This window comes from Ursus maritimus, unplaced genomic scaffold (genome assembly GCF_017311325.1).
Source record: "Ursus maritimus isolate PB19 unplaced genomic scaffold, ASM1731132v1 scaffold_33, whole genome shotgun sequence".
Taxonomy (NCBI): Eukaryota; Metazoa; Chordata; class Mammalia; order Carnivora; family Ursidae; genus Ursus; species Ursus maritimus.
The window spans coordinates 22,899,933-22,923,069 of NW_024425897.1; the positions used below are offsets into that span (position 1 = coordinate 22,899,933).

General features: G+C 46.3%; 2 protein-coding genes across 2 annotated transcripts in view; both read left to right on the top strand.

The window, feature by feature from the left end:
- Positions 1-398: 398 nt before the first annotated feature.
- On the top strand, positions 399-18,429 carry PSMD9 (proteasome 26S subunit, non-ATPase 9). The gene is made up of 6 exons (XM_040619970.1): positions 399-656; positions 4,052-4,154; positions 7,315-7,526; positions 9,217-9,318; positions 17,638-17,726; positions 18,060-18,429. Exons 1-6 carry the CDS (start codon positions 519-521, stop codon positions 18,085-18,087), a joined length of 672 nt encoding a protein of 223 aa, XP_040475904.1. The 5' UTR covers positions 399-518; the 3' UTR covers positions 18,088-18,429.
- A 1,951-nt stretch (positions 18,430-20,380) lies between these two features.
- Positions 20,381-23,137, top strand: part of CFAP251 (cilia and flagella associated protein 251) — a 66,963-nt gene continuing 64,206 nt past the window's right edge. The window contains exons 1-3 of the mRNA XM_040619971.1: positions 20,381-20,500; positions 21,530-21,772; positions 22,238-22,438. Of these exons, the coding sequence (XP_040475905.1) occupies positions 21,548-21,772; positions 22,238-22,438 (426 nt within the window). The 5' untranslated portion in view covers positions 20,381-20,500; positions 21,530-21,547. The remainder of the gene's footprint in view (positions 20,501-21,529; positions 21,773-22,237; positions 22,439-23,137) is intronic.

The window sequence follows — 23,137 nt, forward strand, 5'->3', positions numbered from 1 at the left end:
CCCTGAGCCTAAGGCAGACGCTTAACGACTGAGCCACCCAGGCGCCCCTAAAAAAATAATTTTAAAGAAATAAAATCTTTTTTAAAAATGGGGGGATAAGGAATCTGAATGTGTTTTGTTAACTCTCAAGGGCTGGATAGATGTGAAGAGCTGAACTGGAGCGCCCCGCACAGTGCTTTGGCACAAACATATGGTAGGCACTCAGTAGATGTCTGCTGAATGAATGTGGAAAGCAAATGAGTCATCGAGGGAGAGATCATTCTGTTCTAGCTGATGAGGGACCTGGAACCCATTCCTCCCCATACTGGTCTTCCCCAGTCACCAGAGGAGTTGTTCTAGCAGGGTGTGGTTTCCGGCGACCCCACCCTCACAAAAACCACGCCCCTCCCTTCCACGCGGGCTCTCTGAGGGCCGAGGAATTTTGGCCCTCGGGCGGAGCCGTAGCCGCAGTCTCCTCGGGCGTCCGCATCCAGGAAGCCGGGAAGCCTGGTGTCCAGGATCCTGCGCGGAGGTCCACGATGTCGGAGGGGGAAGCTAGGCAGAGCGAAGACTCCATGCAGGCCGGTGCGGTGACTGTCAGCGACGTCCAGGAGCTCATACGGCGCAAGGAGGAGATCGAGGCGCAGATCAAAGCCAATTATGACGTGCTGGAGAGCGTGAGTGTGGGCTCAGGGCTCCCGGGCCGTCGTGGGGGGAGCCCGGGGCCTCCTGATGTGGGAGGATTGGGGAGCCGGGGCGGTCAGTGTTTGAGCTCTCCCTGGGAGGCCCAGAGCGCGGCAACTGCGGCCTCTGTCGGCAGCAGGCAGGAGGCAAACAACATTTGCAACTAAGAGCAATAGGTATTGGTATTACAGCGAGCGTTTATGGAGTCCTTACCTTATGCCGGGCGCTGTTTTAATTGCTTTGAGTTGGTTAGCTCATTTAACCCTCGCAGCAGCCTTTGAGGTGAGTTCTGTTATTCCCCCCATTTTAGGGATGAGGAAACAGAGACGTTACTTAACTTAAACCTGCCTCAGGCCACAGAGCTAATAAATTTGCAGAGGCAGGGTGATAATCACCACCATTGTCAGTCGTTGTTGAACGTGTACCAGAAGGTCTGTGCTTTGCTAACCCACTTTACGTCAGAACTTCTTAAGCTTTCATGTGTTTGGCAAGCACCTGGGGATCTTGTTAAAATTCCGTTTCTGATGAGGACAGGGCGTGCAGGTGCAGATGTTGTATTTCTCGCAAATTCCCAGCGATGCTGATGCTACTGCTCCAAAGACCGAGCTTTGAGTGACAGGTAGGCTCATTACCATTATTGCGTAGGGAGGGAACTAAGGCCCAGGGTGAGGCAAACCCTTGTCTAGGGTCACATAGCTAGGAAGTAGCTGTGGTGGGGCTAGTTCCCAGGTCTATCTGGCATCAAAACTGATAGTTTTTCTTATGACACTTAGTGTAAAACCACAATCAATTTGCAGAGGAAAAATGAATTAAATACATCCTATGTAGTGTGGATGGAATGCGTTTTAGGTGATGGAAGTAAGATGGAAGCATCAAATGGAGGCCAGTGTACTACTGTTTTACTGGGTGCTGATTATATGCCTGTGATGGCTTACCTTGTGTGTTATATCATGAAATCCACACAACCACCCTGTGAAGTTAGTATGTTACCCTGAGGCTCAGAAAGGGGAAGTTACTTGCTTAGAGTCACAAAATGAGATTCAGATCTTAGGCCTGTTGAATTCAGAACTTGTGTTTTCAAGCATTATGCTAACAGTTTTCCAAACTTTATTTTATACCTCAGACAGGATGCTGTATCCATAATACCTCCTGTACTGCCGTTCCTTGGTATTTTTCTTTACGTTGATCCACTTTTTTACTTAAATAAATTTATCTGAAATGAAAATTTTATAACTCTACAGCATATGAAAAAAACTGGGATTTCCCCCCCTTAAATATAAGATAAAAATGCATATCAAGGTGATATAATATGTTCGTTCCTTTTTACTAGCTACCATTGCTGGCTGAAAGCTTTAAGCCTGAAGTCCTGCTCTGTGATTGTTTTTAAAAAGAGGGGGGGCTAAAACTATAAATCTCTTAGAATAAAGCATAGGAGTAAATTTTTGTGATTTTGGATCAGGCAAAACCTTCTTAGATGTGGTGCCAAAATCAAAGCAACGAAAGAAAAAATAGATAAATTGGACTTCATCAGAATTTAACACGTGTCTCAAAAGACACAGTCAGGAGAGGGAGAAGACAGTTTGCCAAATGGCAGAGACTATTTGCAGATATCTAGCAAGGGATGCAGAAAATATGAAGAACTCTTCCACCTCAATCCTAAAAAGACAAATAACTTGATTAAAAAATCAGTCAAAGACCTTAACAGACGCCTCACCAAAGAAGATCTATAGATGGCCAATAAGCATATGGAAAGACGCTGCAGGTCATATGTCATCAGAGAAAGGCAAATTAAAACAGCTGCAAGGTATTACTGCATGGGTGTCAACATGGCCAGTATTCACCACAATTCCAACTCCAGATGCTGGTGAGGATGTGGAGGAACTCTGATTCGGTGCTGGTGGGAATGCAAAAGTAAGGTAGTTTCTGTCAAAGCTAAGCATTCTCTTACCATACCATCCAGCAGTTGGGGTCCATGGTATTTACCCGAAGGAGTTGCAAATGTGTTCACACAAAAACCTTCATGATGTTTATAGCAGCTTTTTTCACAATTGCCAAAACTTGAAGCCACCAAGATATCTTTAAGTAGGTGAATAGATAAATAAATTGTGGTACCTCTAAACCGTAGAATATTATTCAGTGCCATGAATAAATGAGATGTCGGCCGGGTTGGTTTCTTCTGGGGGCTCTGAGGGAGAATCTGTTCTGTGCCTCCGTCCTAGTTTCTGGTGGCTGCTGGCCATCCCTGGCTTGCAGTTGGATAACTCCAGTCTATGCCCCTGGTCACACCATCTTCTCTGTGTCGCGGAGCTCCCTCTCTTCTCTGCAAGGATACCTGTCATTGGATTGAGAGCCCACCCTAAATCCAAGATGATCTCATCTTGAGAGCCTTAATTACATCTTCAAAGATCCTTTTTTTCCAGATAAGTTCACATTTACAGGTTCTAGAGGGTTGGGACTTGGGACACATCATTTGGGGGCCACTATTCACCCTACTGTGAATGTGCCTAGCACTGTGCTAAGCATTCTACGCAGGTCAGCTCATTCATTCTCACGACAGGTGGGAAGGGAGGCGAGTGCCATTATTCCCATTTTATAATTGAGGAAGCTGAGGCTTGGGGAGAGGGAAGGTCTTAACCAAGGGCACCCAGAATGTACACGGCAGAACTGAGATTCAGATTCAGGTCTAACCGACTGGAAACTCTGTCCTCCATCACACGATGCGTTTCATTGCCGTTGTGCACCCTGCTCTGACTTACATAGGAAAAGACTTTAAAATGTTAAATGTATTGTTTTGAATAGGGAATACACGTCCATGGTCAAAATTCAAAAAGTCTACAAAAGGTTAGAAAATGAAAAGTCCCTCTTCTTTCCGTGTCCCCTAGCCACCCAATTCCTTTCCCCAGAGGCAATTGGTATCAGTGTGTCCTTCAAGGGATGAAAACCTCTTTGAAGCCCCTTTTAGATCCCTTTTTACTTTCGGAAAGAACCAAAGTCTTGCCACAGCTGGTTGCTCTTTGGGGTTTTCACTCCCCTGCGGCTTCCAAGGCCACCAGCCAGGTATCAGCTGCTGCAGGAAGGAGGGCTTGGAGGAGTCCAAGAGGCTGGCCTTGGGGACGAAGCTCAAAAGAGTCTTTAGTTTTATCTGCACTGTTCCAACTTCAAAGGAGGAGAACGGATTCATGCATTACTTGTGTTATTAAAAGTCAATAAAAAAATAGTGCCCCCCTCAGAGGGCGGTTGTGGGAGCATTTGGGGCAAGTATGTGGCCTGTGCTGCGTGATCAGTGTGTGGCAGCTTTGATTCCTGTCGCCTTGATGATGGCTGCAAAGGGAAAAAGGTCTTGAGGACTTCATACCTGTGACATCTTAAGCATGTTTCTTCCCTCCAGCAAAAAGGTGTGGGGATGAACGAGCCGCTGGTGGACTGCGAGGGCTACCCCCGCTCAGACGTGGACCTGTACCAAGTTCGAACCGCAAGGCACAACATTGTCTGTGAGTGGCGCGCGCGGCCGACCCCCCGGCTTGCAGCGAGGGAGGCCGAAGGCGCACGAGTGAGAGCTCACTAGTCCATGTTCTCTGCTTCCCTCTCTTCCACCTTGATGGGATTAGCTCGCTCTCCCCATCCAGGGACTGAGAACTGAGGAAATGGGGTGGCCTCTAGGGTTCGAAATTTATGGTTTCATTTTTCATTTTGTTTTTAAGGACTTAAAACTGAAGTTCACTTAAGTTTTCACTGTGGAAACTTTTCCAAAATGATGATAGAAACCCAAGTCACAAATCGCTTACAATCCTAATCAAATCAGTTATGTGTTAGGAAATACATTCACCTGGTAAAGGTGGTGACCTGACTGTGGTCACTTACAAGGGAGTGTTCCATCCCTCAGTACAGACATATGGAGGTTGCCAGTGCAGGGCTGGCCTTCAGATCCCAGGCTCTGCCATCCTTAGGACATGTTGTCCATCGTTAGGGTCACCATGTCCATGTGCCAAGCAGGAAGGAAGGGAAGGAAGAAGGTAGGAAGGACCTGTCCTGCAGGCCCCCCTCCACCTTGTTGCATTGATTTCTGCTTTCCCCTCCTAAGCCCCTCTGGCTGTAAGACATGTTGGGGAATGTACCCCGTGGTGGGCATGTCACTGTCCTAAATAAAATCAGGTATTTGTCTGTAATTGAGGAACAAGTTGAGAGTAGCGGTTGGGGAGTATATTAGTTTTCTGTTTCTGCTGTAACAAATACCCACAGACTTCATGGGTTCACATGTTATACATTTATTGTCTTACAATAATCAGATATCCAAATGGGTGTCCCTGGGCTAAGATCGAAGTGTTGGAGGGCTTTGTTCCTTCTGGAGGCTCTAGGGAAGAGCCCGTTTCTTTACCTTTTCCCAGCTTCTGGAGGTGCCTGTGTCTCCAAAGCCGGCAGCTGCACCTCCCAACCTTTGGTCCCACCATCCCCCCTCTTTCTCTCACTCTCTGCCTCCCACTTACACTTATGAAGACCCTTGTGATCACACTGGGCCCCCCCACCTGGGTAATCCAGGTTGATCTCCCTAATCAGTGTCCTGAACTTAACCACATCTGTAAAGCCCCCTTTGCCACGGAAAGTAACATAGTGGCAGGTTCTGGGGACTAGCATGGGAATGTGTTTGGGGCCCTTATTCTCCCCTGCTACGGGTGGGCAACCGGCAGCCTCTCCCACAAAGTCCTGTCAGTGGGAAATATACTGTGCACATTTTTCACTTCATGACCTCTGTTTTCTGTGTTTGAATCCAGAGCCTGTTTTGGTATAAGGCTGAGCTGCTCACTGGAGGCACAAGTAACCATAGGAATGAGATACCTGTTGAATTGCCAGATGTTCCTCAGGGCTGCCATATGATCCTAGAACAGCATCTCAGAGCATCACTTTTCCTTGAAGGTTTTGGGAAAAGAAGCATACTGTTTTTGTATCGAAACAAGTGGAAGATCCAGAGTAGGGAAAAACCATGTTAAGACTGGAGGGAAATTTGGGACTTTTGGCTAAGCCCTCAGACTCCTGTGGGATGTGGCCTGCTTTCCTTGGCATTTAGGATTCTGAGGGAAATTTGAGAAGCAGAGCCTACCGTGTGAGAGAGGGCACTGACTGATTTTTTTCCAGATGGTTACTCTGATGTTCCAACACCATTTATTAAATGGCCTGTTCTTTCTCCATTAATTTGAAATGCTAGCAGTGTTATATAGGAAATTTTCAGACGTATTTAGGTCTCTTAGTTTTTTGCATTATTCTGTTGATATACCTCTTTGCTAATATCACACTTTCTTTAATTTTTTAAAAGATTTTATTTATTTGAGAGAGGGAGAGAATACAAGCAGGGGGAGAAGCAGAGGCAGAGGGAGGAACAGGCTCCCTGCAGGGAGCCTGACATGGGGCTCGATTCCAGGACCCTGAGATCATGAGCTGAGCCAAAGGCAGACACTTAACTAACTGAGCCACCCAGGCATCACGGTCTTTTTTTTTTTTTTTAAGTTTATTTATTTATTTTTTTTGTAATCTGTGCACCCAACATAGGGCTTGAACCCACAACCCTGAGATCAGGAGTTGCATGCTCTTCTGACTGAGCCAGCTGGGTGCCCCAATACCACAGTATCTTAATGATTTTATTATATTTAAGAATCTGGTTGAGCAATTCTCTCTCTCTCTCTCTCTTTTTTTTTTTTAATAAGATTTTACCTATTTATTTGAGAGAGTGTGAGCAAGAGAGAGAGAGAGCATGAGCTGGGGGAGAGGCAGAAGGAGAGGGAGAAGCAGACTTCCTGCNGAGCAGGGAGCCCAAAACGGGATTCGATCCCGGGACCCTGGGATCATGAGCCGAACCGAAGGCAGACGCTTCACTGACTGAGCCATCCAGGTGCCCCTGAGCAATTCTTATTGATCTTCTTTTGCAAAATTATTTTCAGAAGTTGTTTTTTTGTTTTGTTTTTGTTTTTTTAAGTAAGCTCTGCATGCAACGTGGGGCTCGAACTCACAACCCCAGAGATCGAGGGTTGCATGCTCTTCCAACTGAGCCAGCCAGGCGCCCCAGTTCACCACATTTGAATTAGCCAGCAGTACTGAAAAAGACGATTTTACCCCCAAATTTCTAATCTCCAGCTTTTCTGCTATTACTTCTCCCAGACCGAACATCACCTGCCATGTATTGGTGGACTTAGGCTTCATTTTCCCTTCCAGGGTCATTAGGAGACAAGTGACGTCCTTCTTACACCCAGCTCATGTCACTCATTTGCGTGGCCACCACACTTGCCCCGTGTATGCATTTGAGGTTGTGGCTATGGATTCAGTGGGGCTATTTTTTTGCTTCTCCTCACCTTTCAAGTCTGTTGAAACAGCGCTGCCTTTGGGAAGTCTTCCCTGATCTAGACTGGCAAGGTCGGGTCCTAGCTGGCTCGCCCTCAGCAACAGTCATCATTGTTACGATAATGACTTGTTCCTGGGTGGCTTCCCTTGTCGGACTGTGAGCATCACGAGGGTGGCCTCCTGTCTTGGCCACAGGTTTGTCCTCAGCCCCTAGTCCAGTGTCTGGCCGGGAGTAAGGGCTTGTTAACTGTTCAGTGAGTGGATGTGGGAGTCTGGTGTCCTCAGCTGTCTTCCTCGTCCCCTGATGGGGTGTCCTCCTCCCAGGCTTGCAGAACGATCACAAGGCGGTCATGAAGCAGGTGGAAGAGGCCCTGCACCAGCTGCACGCTCGCGACAAGGAGAAGCAGGCCCGCGACACGGCTGAGGCCCACAAAGAGGCCACGAGCCGCAACCTGGGCCAAAGCGAGGGCCTCAGCCCCCCTCAGGCCTTTGCCAAAGTGAACAGCATCAGCCCCGGCTCCCCCGCCAGTATCGCGGTAAGCCAGAACCCCACCACCTAAGTCCACCCCCAGGGGTTGCTGCGCCTCAGGTAGCCTCAGGCTGGGGGTGCGGGGGTGGGGGAGGGAGACCGTGGACAGACAGACCCGCCGTCTGTCCATGCTGCGGCTGGACTTCACCTACTTACTTAGCACACACTGACCGAGCCCTGGGGGCCAGCCCTGTGCCGGGGCCAGGGTTTTGGAGAGGAGTCAGCCCCTGCTGCCACTAACCTACTCAGGGAGGGGCCCGAGACACAGGTAGAAGGTGAGAAATATTCCGAGAGAGGGAAAGAGGATCTCTTCTTGGGCTTATTTCGGCCGGGCACGGAGTAGTAGACATGAGAAGGACAACAGTAGCTGCCATTCACTGAGTCCTTGCTCTGCACCAGCTGTCCTGCCAAGTGAGTTCTAGCTCTTACCTGGCATATTTTTACAAGTTTTAAATGGTTTTATTGAGAAACAGTTTACACACCATAAAATTTACCCATTTGAAGTATACAATTCCGTGGCTTTTAGTGTATTCACAGAGCTGTGCATCCGTCACTGCAAGGAATTTTAGAACGTTTTCATTATTCTGAAAAGAAACCCTGTGATTAGCCATCACCCCCCAGTCCTGTCTCCCCCCATCCGCCTGCAACCACCAGTCTGCTTTCTGTCTATGAATTTGCCTATTTTGGATACTTCATCTAAATGGAATCATATATGACCCTTTATGACTGGCTTTTCCCATTTAGTGTCATGTGTTCGGGGTTCATCTGTGACAGAACCTGCGTCTCCATCTCTTTCCTTTCTGTGGCTGAGTAATATTCCGTGCACGGAGATAGCCCGTCGATTTTATCCATTCATCAGTTCATGAGCATTTGGTTTCTGTCTTTCGGCTATTACGAATAATGCGACTCTGAACACCATGGTCAAGTTTTTATGTGGCTGTGTAGTTAATATTTAATCCCATAGCCACCTGCTGGGGTTGGCACTGATCTGAACCCCATTTTACCCATGAAAAAAGCCTCTAAGTCCTGAAGTAACTGGTGCCAGAACACATAGCTACTCAGCTACGGAACTGGGTCCTGAATCCAGGTCCTGCCAACTGTCGGTAGGATCACAAGGTGGGAAGTTACACATGAGCTTCGTTTGACTCGCTACCCTCTCCACAGCATCCAGCACAGGGCTGTAGTTGGCCCACGAAAAGTATCTGTTGAAGGAATGAATGAATCATGATCTGTGTTCTTAGAATGAAAGGGTCACACTAGTCCTTGGTCAGCCTTGTGCCTGTGGCTGCTTGTCCAGGGACCTCTAGGGAAAACTTGTCTAAATTCTGACCCCTGAACAAAATAGGCCCAGATTGGCCTGCCTCTTCTCGCCCCTGAACCCACAAGACAGCATTTGGCTTTTCCCCGCATTCTTTACGGCCTGTACCACCATCAGCTTTTATCAGACATTGGGCAGATCTGGCCCCCTTTTACTAGATCTGTCCTAGAAGGAATCCCCAGGACGAGGTGGCCCAGTTATCCACCGCCGCCTCCCGTGTGTGGTCACTAAGTCCCTGACCTCTTTGCTTTGCGCCTGCCACTCTTCCCGGTAGAAAACAAGCTCTTGGCCTGGACGTTAAATTGGACATGGAAGTAAAGCATCCCAGATGCTACGTTTAACCTCTACTCTGGTTTTCTATTTTCTCTTCTCTCTTTAGGGTCTGCAAGTGGATGACGAGATTGTGGAGTTTGGATCTGTGAACACCCAAAACTTCCAGTCTCTGCATAACATTGGCAGTGTGGTGCAGCACAGTGAGGGGGTGAGTTGAAGGTCACATCTGGTCAGTAACCCTAGAATTGCCCAAGGCCAGGAATCATCGCCGGGGTCTTTGCTGCCTTCAGAGAGCTGTTGCTCAGGCACAGGGCCTTTGCACTTGCTGTTCTCTCTGCCTGGAAAGCTTTCTCTCCCTTACGTCCGTCCCTCATCTTGTACGAATGACACCTGGGGGAGGCCTTTGCAGGCACCCTATATAAATACCCCTTCCCTACTTCCTGTCCCTGCTTTCATTCAACAGCTTTTCTTGGAGATCTTTGCATTTTCACATGGCTTATTCTTTTGTACTGCTGCATAGCACTCTATTGTAGGAATGGACCCAGTTTGTCCATCCCCGGCCTTATCAGGACGTTTTGGTTATTTTTGGTTTTATACTGGCACGAACAGTCGTGTATTCTTGTTCACGTACTACTTCTCGATGTAAATACCAGAAAGTAGAATTACAGGCTCTCAGTGTATCGTACACACTTATAATAGGTAATCCGAAAAATCTTCACTAATTTGTACCTGACCAACAGTATGGGAGTGTGTCATATCATCAGTCATACTCTGTATTACTGATCTTTGAACATTTTCGTGAAAACGACATCTTAATTTGTATTTTCCTGATTACCAATGAGGTCGAGTATCTTTATTTTATATGTGTGTTAATGTTCATATTTTCATTTCTATGGATTGTCTGTTTATATTTTTTCTCATCTTTTTTCCTGTTGGGGTTATTTGTCCTTTTAAAAAATTGATTTGTAGGAATTTTTTAACATATTCCACATATAAAACCTTTGCCTGTTTTCATGCTATATATGCTTCTCCTGATTAGCTCCTTGTCTTTTAACTTAGTTTATGGTGACTTTGATTACTTGGAAGTGTTTTGTTTTGTTTTTTAAGTTACTTAGATGACCATTTTGTTAAATTTGTTCGCGTCACAAGGTCTTCCCTTCCAAAACCATATCTGAGAGTTTAAGGAAATATGGGCCAGTACACGGCAGCAAAGCACTGTTCAAGCAGGAGTACGTTAGAACGTGATTCCTGTGCAGTTTGACAGTTTCAGTCCTTGAAAATATAAGGGTTGGGATTCAAAATTGGCTGCAGTCTTCCAGTTTCTGGAATAGTACACCTTTAAATAGCATTTCCACCTGATCGCGTCAGCTCATGGCTCAGTAATGTAACTTTAACAAAGGTTATCTTGGCAAAGATCCACACTGTGCCGGAGAAATGTGGGACTCCAAGTCCATAGAAATTATCTACGAAAGTTTTTCATTCCCAAATGAAATGTTCGGTTTAACCCACGATTCTTGGTTTGTCTCGTGTCCGCTCAACTGCTTGGCTGCGCTGCTCATCACGTGGGACTCGCTGGAAGGCAGGCATTGGGCTGAAACATAGTTGACTTGAGCCTGAGCCCCGGCCGAGGTCAGGCCTTCATTTCTACACGACACCTCCAGCAAGTCCGTAGTTGCGTGGAAGTCCAAATTCTGATTTTGACAAATTCGTCAGTTTGCTTTATGGCTTTTGCATATTGTATCTGCTTAAAGGAGTTCTCAGACTTTTATTGATTTATTTTTAGTTTTTCTTTAATCTGGAATTGATCTCTTATTTATTTTTATTTTTTTAGAGAGGGAGACAGAGAGAGAGAGGCAGGGGGAGGGGCAAAGGGAGGGGGAGAGAGAGAATCTTTGGCAGGCTCCATGCCCAGTGTGGAGCCCAGCGCGGGGCTCAATCTCACGACCCTGACATCATAACTTGAGCCAAAATCAAGAGTCGGCTGCTTAACTGACGGAGCCAGCCAGGTGCCCCAATCTTTTATTACTTTTTATAACAGTTACGAGGTGTAATTCACATACCACACAGTTCCCCCATTTCAAGTGCGTAGCTCGGGGCAGCTGGCTGGCTCAGTCGGTGGAGCATGTGACTCTTGATCTCGGGGTTGTGAGTTTGAGCTCCACGTTGCGTGTAGAGAGGACTTAAAAAAAGAAAAGTCTTTAGGGACACCTGGGTGGCTCAGTTAGTTAAGTGTCTGCCTTTAGCTCAGGTCATGATCCCAGGGCCCTGGGATTGAGTCCTGCATTGGGCTCCTTGCTCAGCGGGAGGTTTGCCTGCTGTTCCCGCTGCTTGTGCTCTCATTCTCTCTGACAAATAAATAAAATCTTAAAAAAAAAAAAAATAACATAAAATCTTTAAAAAAAAAACCCTGGATAGCTCAGTGGTTGTTAGTATATTCATAGAGCTGGGCATCCATCACCACAATCAATTTTAGAACATTTTCATCACCTAAGAAAGCAATTCCATACCCATTAGCAGTCACTCTCCCTTCCTCCTACCCACTAACCCCTAAAGCACTAAACTACTTTCTGTCTCTATGGATCTGCTTCTTCTGGACATTTCATATAAATGGGATCATACAAGACGTGATGTTTTGTGATTAACTTCCTTTGCTTAGCATCACAGTTTCAAGGTTCATCCATGTTGTAGAGGTGTCAGTACTTCGTTCCTTTTTACGGCTGAGTAATATCCTGTTGTGTGGCTATACGTTCCTTCTTATCCATTTTATTTATCCATTCAGCAGTTGATGAGTATTGGGTTTGGTTCCACTTTTTGGCTATTGTGAATAATACTTGTGTGAACTTTCATATACAAGATATTGTGTGGACATTTGTTGTATACAACAACTTAGTATATATATTTGGAATTAATTTTGTGAATGGTGTGAGGTAGGGTACCAAACTTTTTTCTCCCCTGGATGGATATTAATTGTCCCAGTACCATTAGCGAATAGTTAATACTTTACCCACTCATTTATATTGCCACGTCTGTTACATATCAGATTCCTGTAAGTGGGATTCTTTCTTCTCATTAGTCTGTTTGTTCTGAACCTTTCTGGGGTTCCCTGGAACAATCCATTTGTTCTTTGTCAGCTTCTTTTTAACCTGTTGCCATAAAGGGTGTATTAGTTGTTTATTGGTGAGTTAAAAAAAAAAAACCCACTGTAAACGTAGCAGCTTAAATTTATTCTCTCTCACGGTTTCTGAGGATTGGACATCCAGGAGTGTTTTAGCTGGGTGGTTCTGGCTTACGGTCTCATGAGCTTGTAGTCACGATGTTGGCAGCATCTGTGGTCATCTGAGGGCTTGACCGAGGTTAAAAAATCTGTTTCCAAGATGCCTCACTCACATGGCTGATGGCACATCTGTTCCTCGCCGCTCGGGCCCCTCCGTGGTGCTGCTGGAGTGCCCTGCCAACATGGCAGCCGCTTCCCCCAGAGCGAGTGGTTCCAGCGAGAGCAGAGGGGAGGCAGCCGAGGTGCCTTTGACCCAGTCTCTGAAGATGCACATTATCATTTCCACATCATTCTGTTCATTAGAAGCAACTCACCACGTCCAGCCCATACTCAGGGGCAGGGGAATTAGGCTTTGCCTCTTGAAGGAATATCAAAGAATTTATGGGCATTTTCTAGAACCACCACACACGGTTTCTGTTTTCTCTACGTGCTCAGTTACCACTTGTCCAGTTTCTGTTGGCTTTTCATTTTGATGCCTTCTCTCATCTTTGCAGTCTCCTTCCCTGTGATTTATTTGTCCTGTGCCGTTGTTCCTTTGTTACCCCGTGGCTGTCCTGTCATCATGTTAGTGAGGGTTCTAGGTGTAGGTTTGTTATGTTTACCCAGAGTCTCTCTTGCTTTTTCACTCCTTTTCCCCAGACTTTCCTAGTGTGACGGTTGTCTCATGTTTCTTGTGTACACCTTGCTACACACACTTCTAAACTTTGCAGTTGCCTGGGCTCGTTGCTGGTTTGTTTTGTAAATATGTCTCTATTTCCACAAGAGGTAATACATACACATGTTTAAGACCGAATCAAAGAACATGTAATGAAAAATCTCTCCTCCAGCGGTAGCCACTTTGCAGCTGTGTGTCCTTCTGGGGTCAGTCTGTTCATATACCAGCATATAGAGAGCTACTGGCTATTTTTATTAAGGTGTAATTTACCTACAGCAAAATTTACCCTTTTCAGTGTACAGTACTGGGAATTTTGACACAGGTACATAGTCTGGTAACTGCCACTGTAAGGAAGATACAGAGCAATTCCATCATCCTCCCCAAAATGGCCTCACAGCCTTTTGTGGCTAAGCCCTCCCCCAGCCCCCACCGTCTACATCCACCAATCTGTGCTCCGTCCCTACAGTTTCACCTTTTCAAGAATGTCCTATAAATGGAACTGCACAGTATGCATGGCCTTTTAAATCCGGCTTCTTGCACTTCGCATCGTACGTCTGAAATTCTTCCACATTGTTGTGTGTGTAGTTCACTCCTTTCGACTGCTCGGTACTGGTCCGCTCCATAGATGAATGCCAGATGGTTTACCCACGTACATTTAGGTTGTTTCCAGTTTTTGGTGATTGGCGGTAGTAGCTACTGGTTTTTAGTCTGTCTTTTCTAGTTAAATATATTCTTAAGCTCTTCATAGATCTGTAAAATTCTTTTTTTTTTCTTACTAAGGTATAATTGACATGTTATTTACAAGTGTACAACATAATGATTCAGTATCTGTGTACGTTACAAAATTATTATCACGATAAGTCTAGTTAACATCCGTCACCATAGTTACAGTTTTTTTTCTTGTGATGAGAACTTTTAAGGTTTATTCTCTTAGCAACTTTCAAATAGGTAAATACAGCGTTATTACGAGCTGTCATGTACGACATGGCGACTGTCGTCAATAACACTATGAATCCTTCTTTACAAAAGTAGTTATTGAACGTTTTTAAGCAACAGCACTTTTTCTCAGGTGAAATTTCTTGGGGAATTCCAGTATATCAAACAGAAAAAAGCTGAGCTGCTGGGGTGGGGAGACCTCACCCCCTCAGGGTGCTGGATCCTTCTGGAACCAGAGGCCAACTTGAGAATCAAAGGTCCACTTTGTGACTTTAGAAAAATGATTAAAAAAAAAAAACAAAACCCAACCCACCACATTCTGTTGTTAGACATTTAGGTAGTTTCCAATTTTATGGAAACCTGGAAATTAATACTCTTGTAGAGAAATCTCTCTTTCTTTTGGTAACTTCCCAAAGCTCAGTTTCTGTATGAAATGCATGTATTTTCTTTCAAGGGGAAAAAAAATCTTAAAAAAAGTCATCTTTATTATAAACAACACATGTTGCATTGAGCTGTAGAAAGGAATGGAGTACTGACATGCTATAACATGGATGAACCTTGAAAGGATTTGTGCTAAGCAAAAGAAGCCAGATACAAAGGGCTGAGTGTTTTATTTTATTTTGTTTTATTTTTATTTTTTTAAAAGATTTTATTTGAGAGGGAGAGAGAGAGTGAGAGAGATCACGAGCAGTAGGGAGGTGGTAGAGGGAGAAGCAGACTCCCCGATGAGTAGGGAGCCCAATGCGGGACTTGATCCCAGGACCCTGGGATCGTGACCTGAGCCGAAGGCAGACACTCAACCGACGGAGCCACCCAGGTGCCCTAAGAATTCTGTTTACGCGAAGTGTCCAGAACAGGCAGATCCACGGAGACAGGAAGCAGGTTGGTGGTCACCCTGGGCTGAGTGGAGGATGGAATGGGAGTGACTGCTAATGGGTACAGCGGTCCTTTTGGGGGATAAAAATGTTGTTCAGGTAGTGGTCATGGTTGTGCAAGTGTCTGAATATAAAACCCACTGAATTGTATACTTTAAAATGGATTTTATTGTATGTGAATTGTATCTCACATAAATAAATAAAAATAATGCATTTTTAGTGTAAAAGCATCAGATAGGGCAAACGTTTTTGAAGAAAGAACAAAAGTCCTGGGTCTCTCCCTCCTAAGTCCCTTCCCTGCTCCGTTTAAGTGCTGGATAAGGTGCAGGCCCTAGAGCAGGAACAACACAGAGAAGCAGAAGGTCCTTGCCTCGGCAACACTTTGGTGGGGGAGACGAGCATTAATCAAATGTAGTTATACACTTTCATGAGTGTCATGAAGGAAAAGTTCGAGGAGGCTAGGAGAACAATGATATGGGGGTTAGGATAACCTTCCTGAGGATGTGACCTCTGAATGTTAAAGTTGATCAAAGCCTGGGGTTGCCTGGCTGGCTCAGTCGGTGGAACATGTGACTCTTGATCTCGGGGTTGTGAGTTCGAGCCCCACATTGGGTGTGGAGATTACTTAAAAAGATAAAATCTTAAAAAAGAAGTTGATCAAGGCCAGAGACTGGTAGGGAGATGGCGAGACCCCCTTCCAGCAGGGTCATGTCCCTGAGGTGGAAGGGCCAGAGAAGACATTTGGAGCCCAGAGCAAGGAGGGAGGTATAGGGAGGGAGGAGGTCGATCTGGGAAGTTGGCAGGGGCCAGACTGTATGAGGCCTTGTGGTCCTATCAAGATTTTGTTCTTTTTTCATGAGGACCGGTAGAGAGCCATGCACACTTCCAAACTGAAGGTAACAAATGTCAGCAGCTTTGTGTCTTGGAAAGATTTCTCCAGATGCTAGGTAGAGGTAGAGAGCTGATAGGAGGGCTGACAATTTTAGCAGCCTGGTCAAGGGGTGATGGTGGCTTTGGTGAATGGGCTGGAGGTGAAAGGAAGTGGGTAAATTAGAGAGACCTTTAGGATGTAAGTATATGGGCTTTAATATGACGCCCAGCTCATGTCAAGGATGACCTCTGTGTTTCTAGCTTGTCTAGGGGTATGATTTCTAGGACCAGAAGCACATCAGAGTATCTCTCACACATTTCCTAAGTGTGGATGAATATGTCTATAATTGCTTTTTGAATAAGAAGACAACCAAGACCTACTATACATAGTGTTCCGGATCCCCCCCCCCCTTTTGAGGGGATTTCCATGTGGGCACATGTCTGTCTTCACCATATTCCATTGCTTGGTCTGCCATCTTTCATGTAACCAGCCCTCCATACCAGACATTTAGGTTGTACCCGATGTTTGGCCGTCACCAACAAGGGGGTAGTGAATATTCTTGTGTGAGGGTTTCTGTCAGAGATTTCTGGAAGTGGACTGACTGGGTCAGAGGCACGCAAATGCACATTTACAGATTTGATGGATGTTGTCAAGGTGTCCTCCGAACAGCTCGCGTTTTCTCGAGCAGTGCATGGGAGGGCTTGCTTCTCGACCCTCTCACCTGTGCTATTGGCAGTCTTATTGCAAGTGACATCTTTCTGGTTTTTCCTTCATGCTTTATTTTGTCAGATTCCGAGATTACATTAATAGATCTGCCATAATTTAAAGAGTTGTGGTAGAATATACATAACATAAAATTGAAGACTTTAACCATTTCCAAGGTGCAGTTCTCTGGCGTTAAGTACATTCATAATGCTCTGTAACCATCTCCTCCATCCACCTGCAGAACTTTATCAGCCTTCCAAACTGAAACTCTGTGCCTTTAAACACTAACTTCCCATTTTCCTCTCCCCAAGCCTCTGGTGATCACTAATCTGTTTTCTGTCTCTGTGAGTGTGCTCTCAGTGGAATTTGCACCTATCAGTGGAATCAGACAGTATTTCTCCTTTTGCCGCTGGTGGATTTCACTTAGCATAATGTCTTCGTGGTCCATCCATATTGCCGTGTGTGTCTGAATTTCCTTCCTCTTTAAGACTGAATAATATTCCTTTGTGTGAATAGCCCACATTTTGTTTGTCCACTGACGGACACTTGGTTGGCTCCCATCTTTTGACTGTTACGAATAATGCTGCTATGAACAGGGGTATACAAATATCTATTCGAGTCCCTGCTTTCAGTTCTTGGGGTGTATACCAAGAGGTTTAATTTCAGGATTATGTGGGGGCTTCTGGGTGGCACAGTTGGTTAGGCATCTGACTCTTGGAGCCTACTTAAAAAAGAATTTAAAAAATAAATAAAAAATAAAAAACACAAAAACATATATTCAAATGGGTGCATACTTTGCTCTTTTTGTTTTTACTTAAACTGCTTCATTCACTATGCTGTATTTGAATAATACCTTATTGAGGGATATTTTGGGTGTTTTCAGGTTTTGAATTTATAAACAGTTCTAGAAGGAACACTTTGTTCATGTATCATCTTGTACTCCTGCAAAATTTATCTCGTGTGCGACTTTTTAAAGATTTTTTTGGTGGGGAGACGTGTTTGTCCAGGAAGACGCTACCGATTTGCGGCCCGTTGGCTGCCCCAAGAGTGTCATGTCTCCCACACTCTTGACAACTGCAGGACTCTGCTTAATAAAAGCATCCTTACCACTCTGATGTGCAAAAGTCAGTATCTTAGCATCTTAGTCTGAATCTCTTTGTATAGTAAACAGGTTGACTATAAAATGTAAAACAAGCTTATTTTCCTTTCAGAAACCCCTGAATGTGACAGTGATCCGCAGAGGGGAGAAACACCAGCTTAGACTTGTCCCAGCCCGCTGGGCAGGAAAAGGACTGCTGGGGTAAAGTATCATTTCTGCTCACTGACAGCGCCCTGTGAGTTGTTACTTGAGTGTGTGTCAGCCCTAAAGCTCCGGGGAGGAGGTGGTGGGGGGGGGCCACGGGGAAATGAGGGTATTCCCCAGATTGCCTGTAGAAGCTCCTGATAAGCACATGCAGCGGGAATGAGATTGCAGGTACGGAGGCAGAGGGAGCCCTGGTCACTCTGGTTCTTTCATGAACTGGGCATTTGCTTTAAAAGAATTAACGCAGGTGAAACACTCAGAGGGCTCGCTCTCTGGTCTTCTGAATGGAGCCACCAAACTTACGTCGTTCCTTTTCTTTTTTTCTTCCAGCTGCAACATTATTCCTTTGCAAAGATGACTGTCCCTGGGGAATGGTAATAGGAAAACATCTTCCCTTGCCCTGGACGTGGGTCTGGTGGGAATTTCTTCCTTCTCTTCTCTCCCTGAAGCTTAAGGATCTGGAAGAGGCTGGAAGTCTGAACTTCTGGGTGATGGAAATGCCGTGGCCTCCCAGTGTAATCTTTTGGGATTAAGGCATTGTTAACTTGATTTGTGCTTGGCATCTTTTGCAAATTAGGCCATGGTCCTAAATGGGAGTCCTCTGGATTGTGGGCAAGTGGGCTGGAGTTATTCTGGCAGGTGCTGATGGGACTTTATTCTTTTAGGATTTTTTTCCCCAAATAAACACAGGTTTCAGTGCTGATATGACCATTTTATCACCACAACTGAATTTTTTTCTTTTTAATTTTTTATGTAAAGTTAGTTAATTTTTTATTTAAATTTAGTTAACATATAGTGCCAACTGAATTTCTTATGAAACTCTCAAACCAAAGCTCAGACAGGAATTAGAACATTCTCATAGAAAGTTGGACAGCGGTGCCTAGCTTAGTCAGTGGAGCATACAACTCTTGATTTCGGAGTTGTAGTTTCAAGCCCCACGTTGGGTGTACAGGTTACTTAAAAAAAATAAAATCTAAAAAAAAAAAAAAGAACGGGCTCAGTCAGTAGAGCATGCGACTCTTGATCTTGGGGTTCTGAGTTCAAGCCCCACATAGGGTGCAGAGCTTATTAAAAAAAAAAAAAGTTGGACAGAACAAACCAACAGTGGTGCTGAAGTCAAGATTTGACCAACACCACTTCAAGAACATCGACCTTTAGTGAATGGGGTTTGCACCATCTGCATTTGCATTGTGGCACTGCCGCTCTGGATACAGAAATTACATCCCCCCCTGCCCCCACCGGGCCACAGCAGCTCCCTTGAAGAATAGGGAAAACCAGGAGGCTCCCCAGGTAGCCCCCTGCGGTGTCAGCTTCCTCTTCTGTAACCCACCAGAGGGCAGCAAACTCCCTTCATTTCTGGAATAAAAAACCTTGCAAATTACCTTCTAATTTGACTTTTTATAATTGAACCTCCTGGTCATCCCCTCAGATCAACAGTAGTTTGTAAACTGCCATGGTGTGCTTGCTTGCTGATGGGAACCAGCAGTGTGTGCAGATCTGACTTCTTGAAAATGCTGATTCCTTCTTCCTTTTCTTTTCTTTTTCACGTGGCAACATGGGTTTCAGTGATTCTTAGTGACCCTGTATTTTACTTTCTCTCCTCACCTTATCACAGTGTTTACTTCCCCATGTCTTGCACACCACTTTCTGTCTCAGAGGTGGTGTGGCCCATTCTCCTGAGGCATGCCTGGATTCCTCGGGAATGGATTTGCTTGGGTTGGATACAGAAACCAGCCTGCCATGACAGGAGTCAGCACTGGGGCGTGCTTCCAGCCATGGATTCTCTTCTAATGCTCAGCTGGAAAACCTTCCTGTTGAGTGTGTTCCCCAAAATTTACATCCACATGCATTCTCCCCTTGTAGCCGCAGACATGCCTTGCTTACCAGCGTTTGCTGTTTAAATTGTGTGTGTGTTCTGATTCCAAGCGTTTTCCAATCTCTTTATAAGCCCTAGATTATATTAAACACAGCTTGTACCATCCGGTTTGATCCTTTTTTTTTTTTTTTTTTGAGATGTATGCTTATTAATCAACCAGCGTTGGGGCTTGGCGGTGTGGGGGCGGGGAGAATCATTGACATTCTCCTAAAATGAGAGCCCCAGATTTTTCTGGTCGGTGCCTTTGGCTGGTTTCCTGCAGGCCTCCCTTTAGAAACCTCAGGATGCCGTCTTCTGTGAGATTGTAGCTGACAGCCACTTTGAAATGATCCTAATAGGTCGAACCAAGCTGGTTTTGCAGACACATTTTTGATAAGAACAGCAAGATAATGTAGCCTACATAGTGTATCATCCCAGCTAGCTGAAGTCCGGCGCACAACACGCAGTGCCCCTTGAGAAAGTGTGGAGGGCAGATCTGTGCTGCGTCCAGGAGACCGGGAAATTTAGTTTGCTTTTGGCAAAGAGAATTTTACCAAACAGCTCGTAAGTCGTCTCGTCAAGCCTTCGGAAAGTCAGAACAGCAGGTAGCCACCGCTGCAGCTTCTCAGGCTTCGGCGCCCTGGGAAAAAGTTGGGGGAGGGAGCTGAAGGAAGAGTCTTTGGGACGAGGAAGGCTGACTGCGCCTCGGGGGCCGCAGCGGCGCCTCTCCCCCGGGGACCGCCAGGGGGCGTGCCGGCCCGCCCGCTGCAGAGCCTTGGGCACGTGACCACAGGCCGGCCCTCCCGCTTTACGGCCGGTCGCCGTGGCGGCTGTTACATTGGGGACGGGGCTTGGGTGGCAACCGTAGCTAGGGAGCGCGTGGAGGAGAAAGCGGCGGCCGCTGAAGACTGGGGAGGTGACGGAAGGGTCCAGGCGGCGGGAGGGCCGGGCCTTTGAAGGCGGTCGGAGGGCGCGCTCCGTGAGTCGGGGGAGGGGGCCCCTGGTGTAGGAGGTCCTGGTGCCCCGCGAGGGTGGGGGTCGCTCGCCCCACTGGGTCGGGGGCCCGGGGCGGCCTCAGAGAGACCTGAGCTGACGCAAGGAGCCGCGCCTGGGCGTTGTGCGCCCCCCCGCCCCCCGACCACCGCACCTTACTCCCCTCCCTTCCTCTCCCCTGGACGTCCGTATCTAGATGCGCCGGCAAAGTTTGCAGTCGGAGCAGGCCCGGTGCTCAGGGCCCCGGGCTTGAAATGGTAGCCATGCTATTTCACCTGGAAGAACAGAGCGTTAAAGAGGTCTGCCTCTTTCTAGCGGTGTGATCTGAATAAGTCACTTCCCAGAGCCTCAAACTCAAGTTTGTCATAAGAAGTAAATGAGAGACTATGTTAGAAGGCTGTTAAACTTTGTAAACGATTGCTGCCTTTCCTAAGCACCCTGCGGCAGCTGCGTTGAGCGTTTTACATTTGTCATCTCAACCCCAGAATTTAGGGTTCTCATTTTTAATCTGCCTGTGAGCAAATTTGGACTCCTAGGGGTACAGGGACTTACCCAAGTTCAGAGAGCAAGTGAGTGGTAGAACCGGGGTTCCGTGCTAGGAGAGAGCGACTGCAAAGTCCACGCTTTTAACCACCAAGCCACGGGTTCTGCCCTATTTACATTATTAGAATTGTCGTTAATGCCTGGGTTATCATTTTGCTGCCTGTGGGAATATGAATATATGTAAAGTGAGTTACAGGGCTCTAAAGTTATTCCTAGAAAGATGAGAGGCCCTGGCATCAATATGCTTAAGATTTGGGACAGGCTTTCCCAGAAGTGTGAGATTCTTTTTATTCCTGTGGAAAGGAACCAGAGCTGGTATTGCACACTTCATGGATAGGTTAGTGCACCAGGAAATTAAAGTGGGAAACAGGGGGAACTGCTGATTGTTACCGTCGAAATTTCTCTAAAGGAAACCCCACAAAGAAGAATGTCAGATGAAGGGGAGTACCCATTAGAAGAATCAGAAGAAGATGGAGAAACAGAAATGGAAGAAGAATATAATCAATATTATAGAGAGATGGAAAGTATGCAACACGAATTAAAAGAAGAGGACGTATTAGTTGGGAGAGAGCCTCAGCAGGAGGGGGAGCAGGAGGAAGAGGAAGAGGAAGGAGAGGAGGAAGGGAGAGAGGAATGGGAAGAGAAGGAAGGAGTGGAAGAGAAAGGGGAGGAGGGGGAGGAAGGGGAAAAGGAGGTGGGGGACGAAGAAAGGGAGGAGGGGGAGGAGGAAGAAGGGGAAAAGGGGGAGGAAGGGGAAGAGGGGGAAGAGGAAGAAGGGGAAGAGGGGGAGGACGAAGAAGGGGAGGAGGGGGAGGAAGGGGAAAAGGAGGAGGAGGAAAGAGTGGAGAAAGAGGAGCCAGGGGAGGAGGGGGAAGGGGTAGAGGAGAAAGAGAAGAAAGGAGAAGAGGGAGAGGAGGAGGAAAGAGTGGAGGAAGAGGAGCCAGGGGAGGAAGGGGAAGGGGTAGAGGAGAAAGAGAAGAAAGGAGAAGAGGGGGAGGAGGAGGAATTGGAGAAGGAGGAAGGAGTGGAGGAGAAAGGGGAGGAGGAGGAAGAAGGGGAGGAATGGGAAGAGGAGGAAGAAGGGGACGAATGGGAAGAGGAGGAAGAAGGGGAGGAGGAGGAAGAGGGGAAAGAATATGGGGGGGAGAAGGGGGCCGTCAGAGAAGAAACAGAGGAAAAGGCTGGAGCAGCACAGGAGGAGGAGGCTGTGGTGCAAGAAGAAACCACAGTGAAGCCTCAAGAAATCACCAAGTCCATGACCAGTTTGGAGAGACTTACATTGATTGATTCCCAGTCAGTCATGTCAGGAACTTCCCTAGTAAGTAGTAATTTAAGTCATTCATCTTTTCATTCATTCAGAATCATTGAATGCTTACCATAGGCCAGCTATGGGGATAAGACAAATAAGATACAATCCATTCTCTTAAGGAGCTCTAGGGTATGTAGGGTGACAGACTGATACCTGAACACTGTGAAACAATATGCTAAGTGCAGTAATTGAGAGATGCATGGGAGATATTTAAAAACAAAAAACAAGGACATTTAGCCCAGCTAGGAGGATGGTCTGGGAAAGCTTCCTGGAGGAGGTGTGCAGCGGAGCTGAGATAAAGAGCTCCCAGGGGTTAGTTGGAGTGTGCTTGTCTTAGAACAGATTCAGCGTGATTATAGTAATGTGGGCTCTCCTCCTGAAGGAGAATCAGCCGTGGTCCAAAGAGAAGTGACTCTGTGACTCATCTGTCCTTGGAGACGACCAGTGCCACTTAGAATAATGGTTTTGCTGTGTGGTTCTGCTAGGAGGCCAAGAATAAACCTGGCCCACCCGTGATTCATGTGATTTAAGTACAAAATGTCCTAGGCTTCTTTTTATTTTTTTAAATTATTATTTTTTAAGATTTTATTTATTTATTTGACAGAGCGAGAGAGAGCACAAGCAGGGGGAATGGAAGAGGGAGAAGCAGGCTCCCCACTGAGGAGGGAGCCCAATGTGGGGCTCCATCCCAGGACCCTGGAACCATGA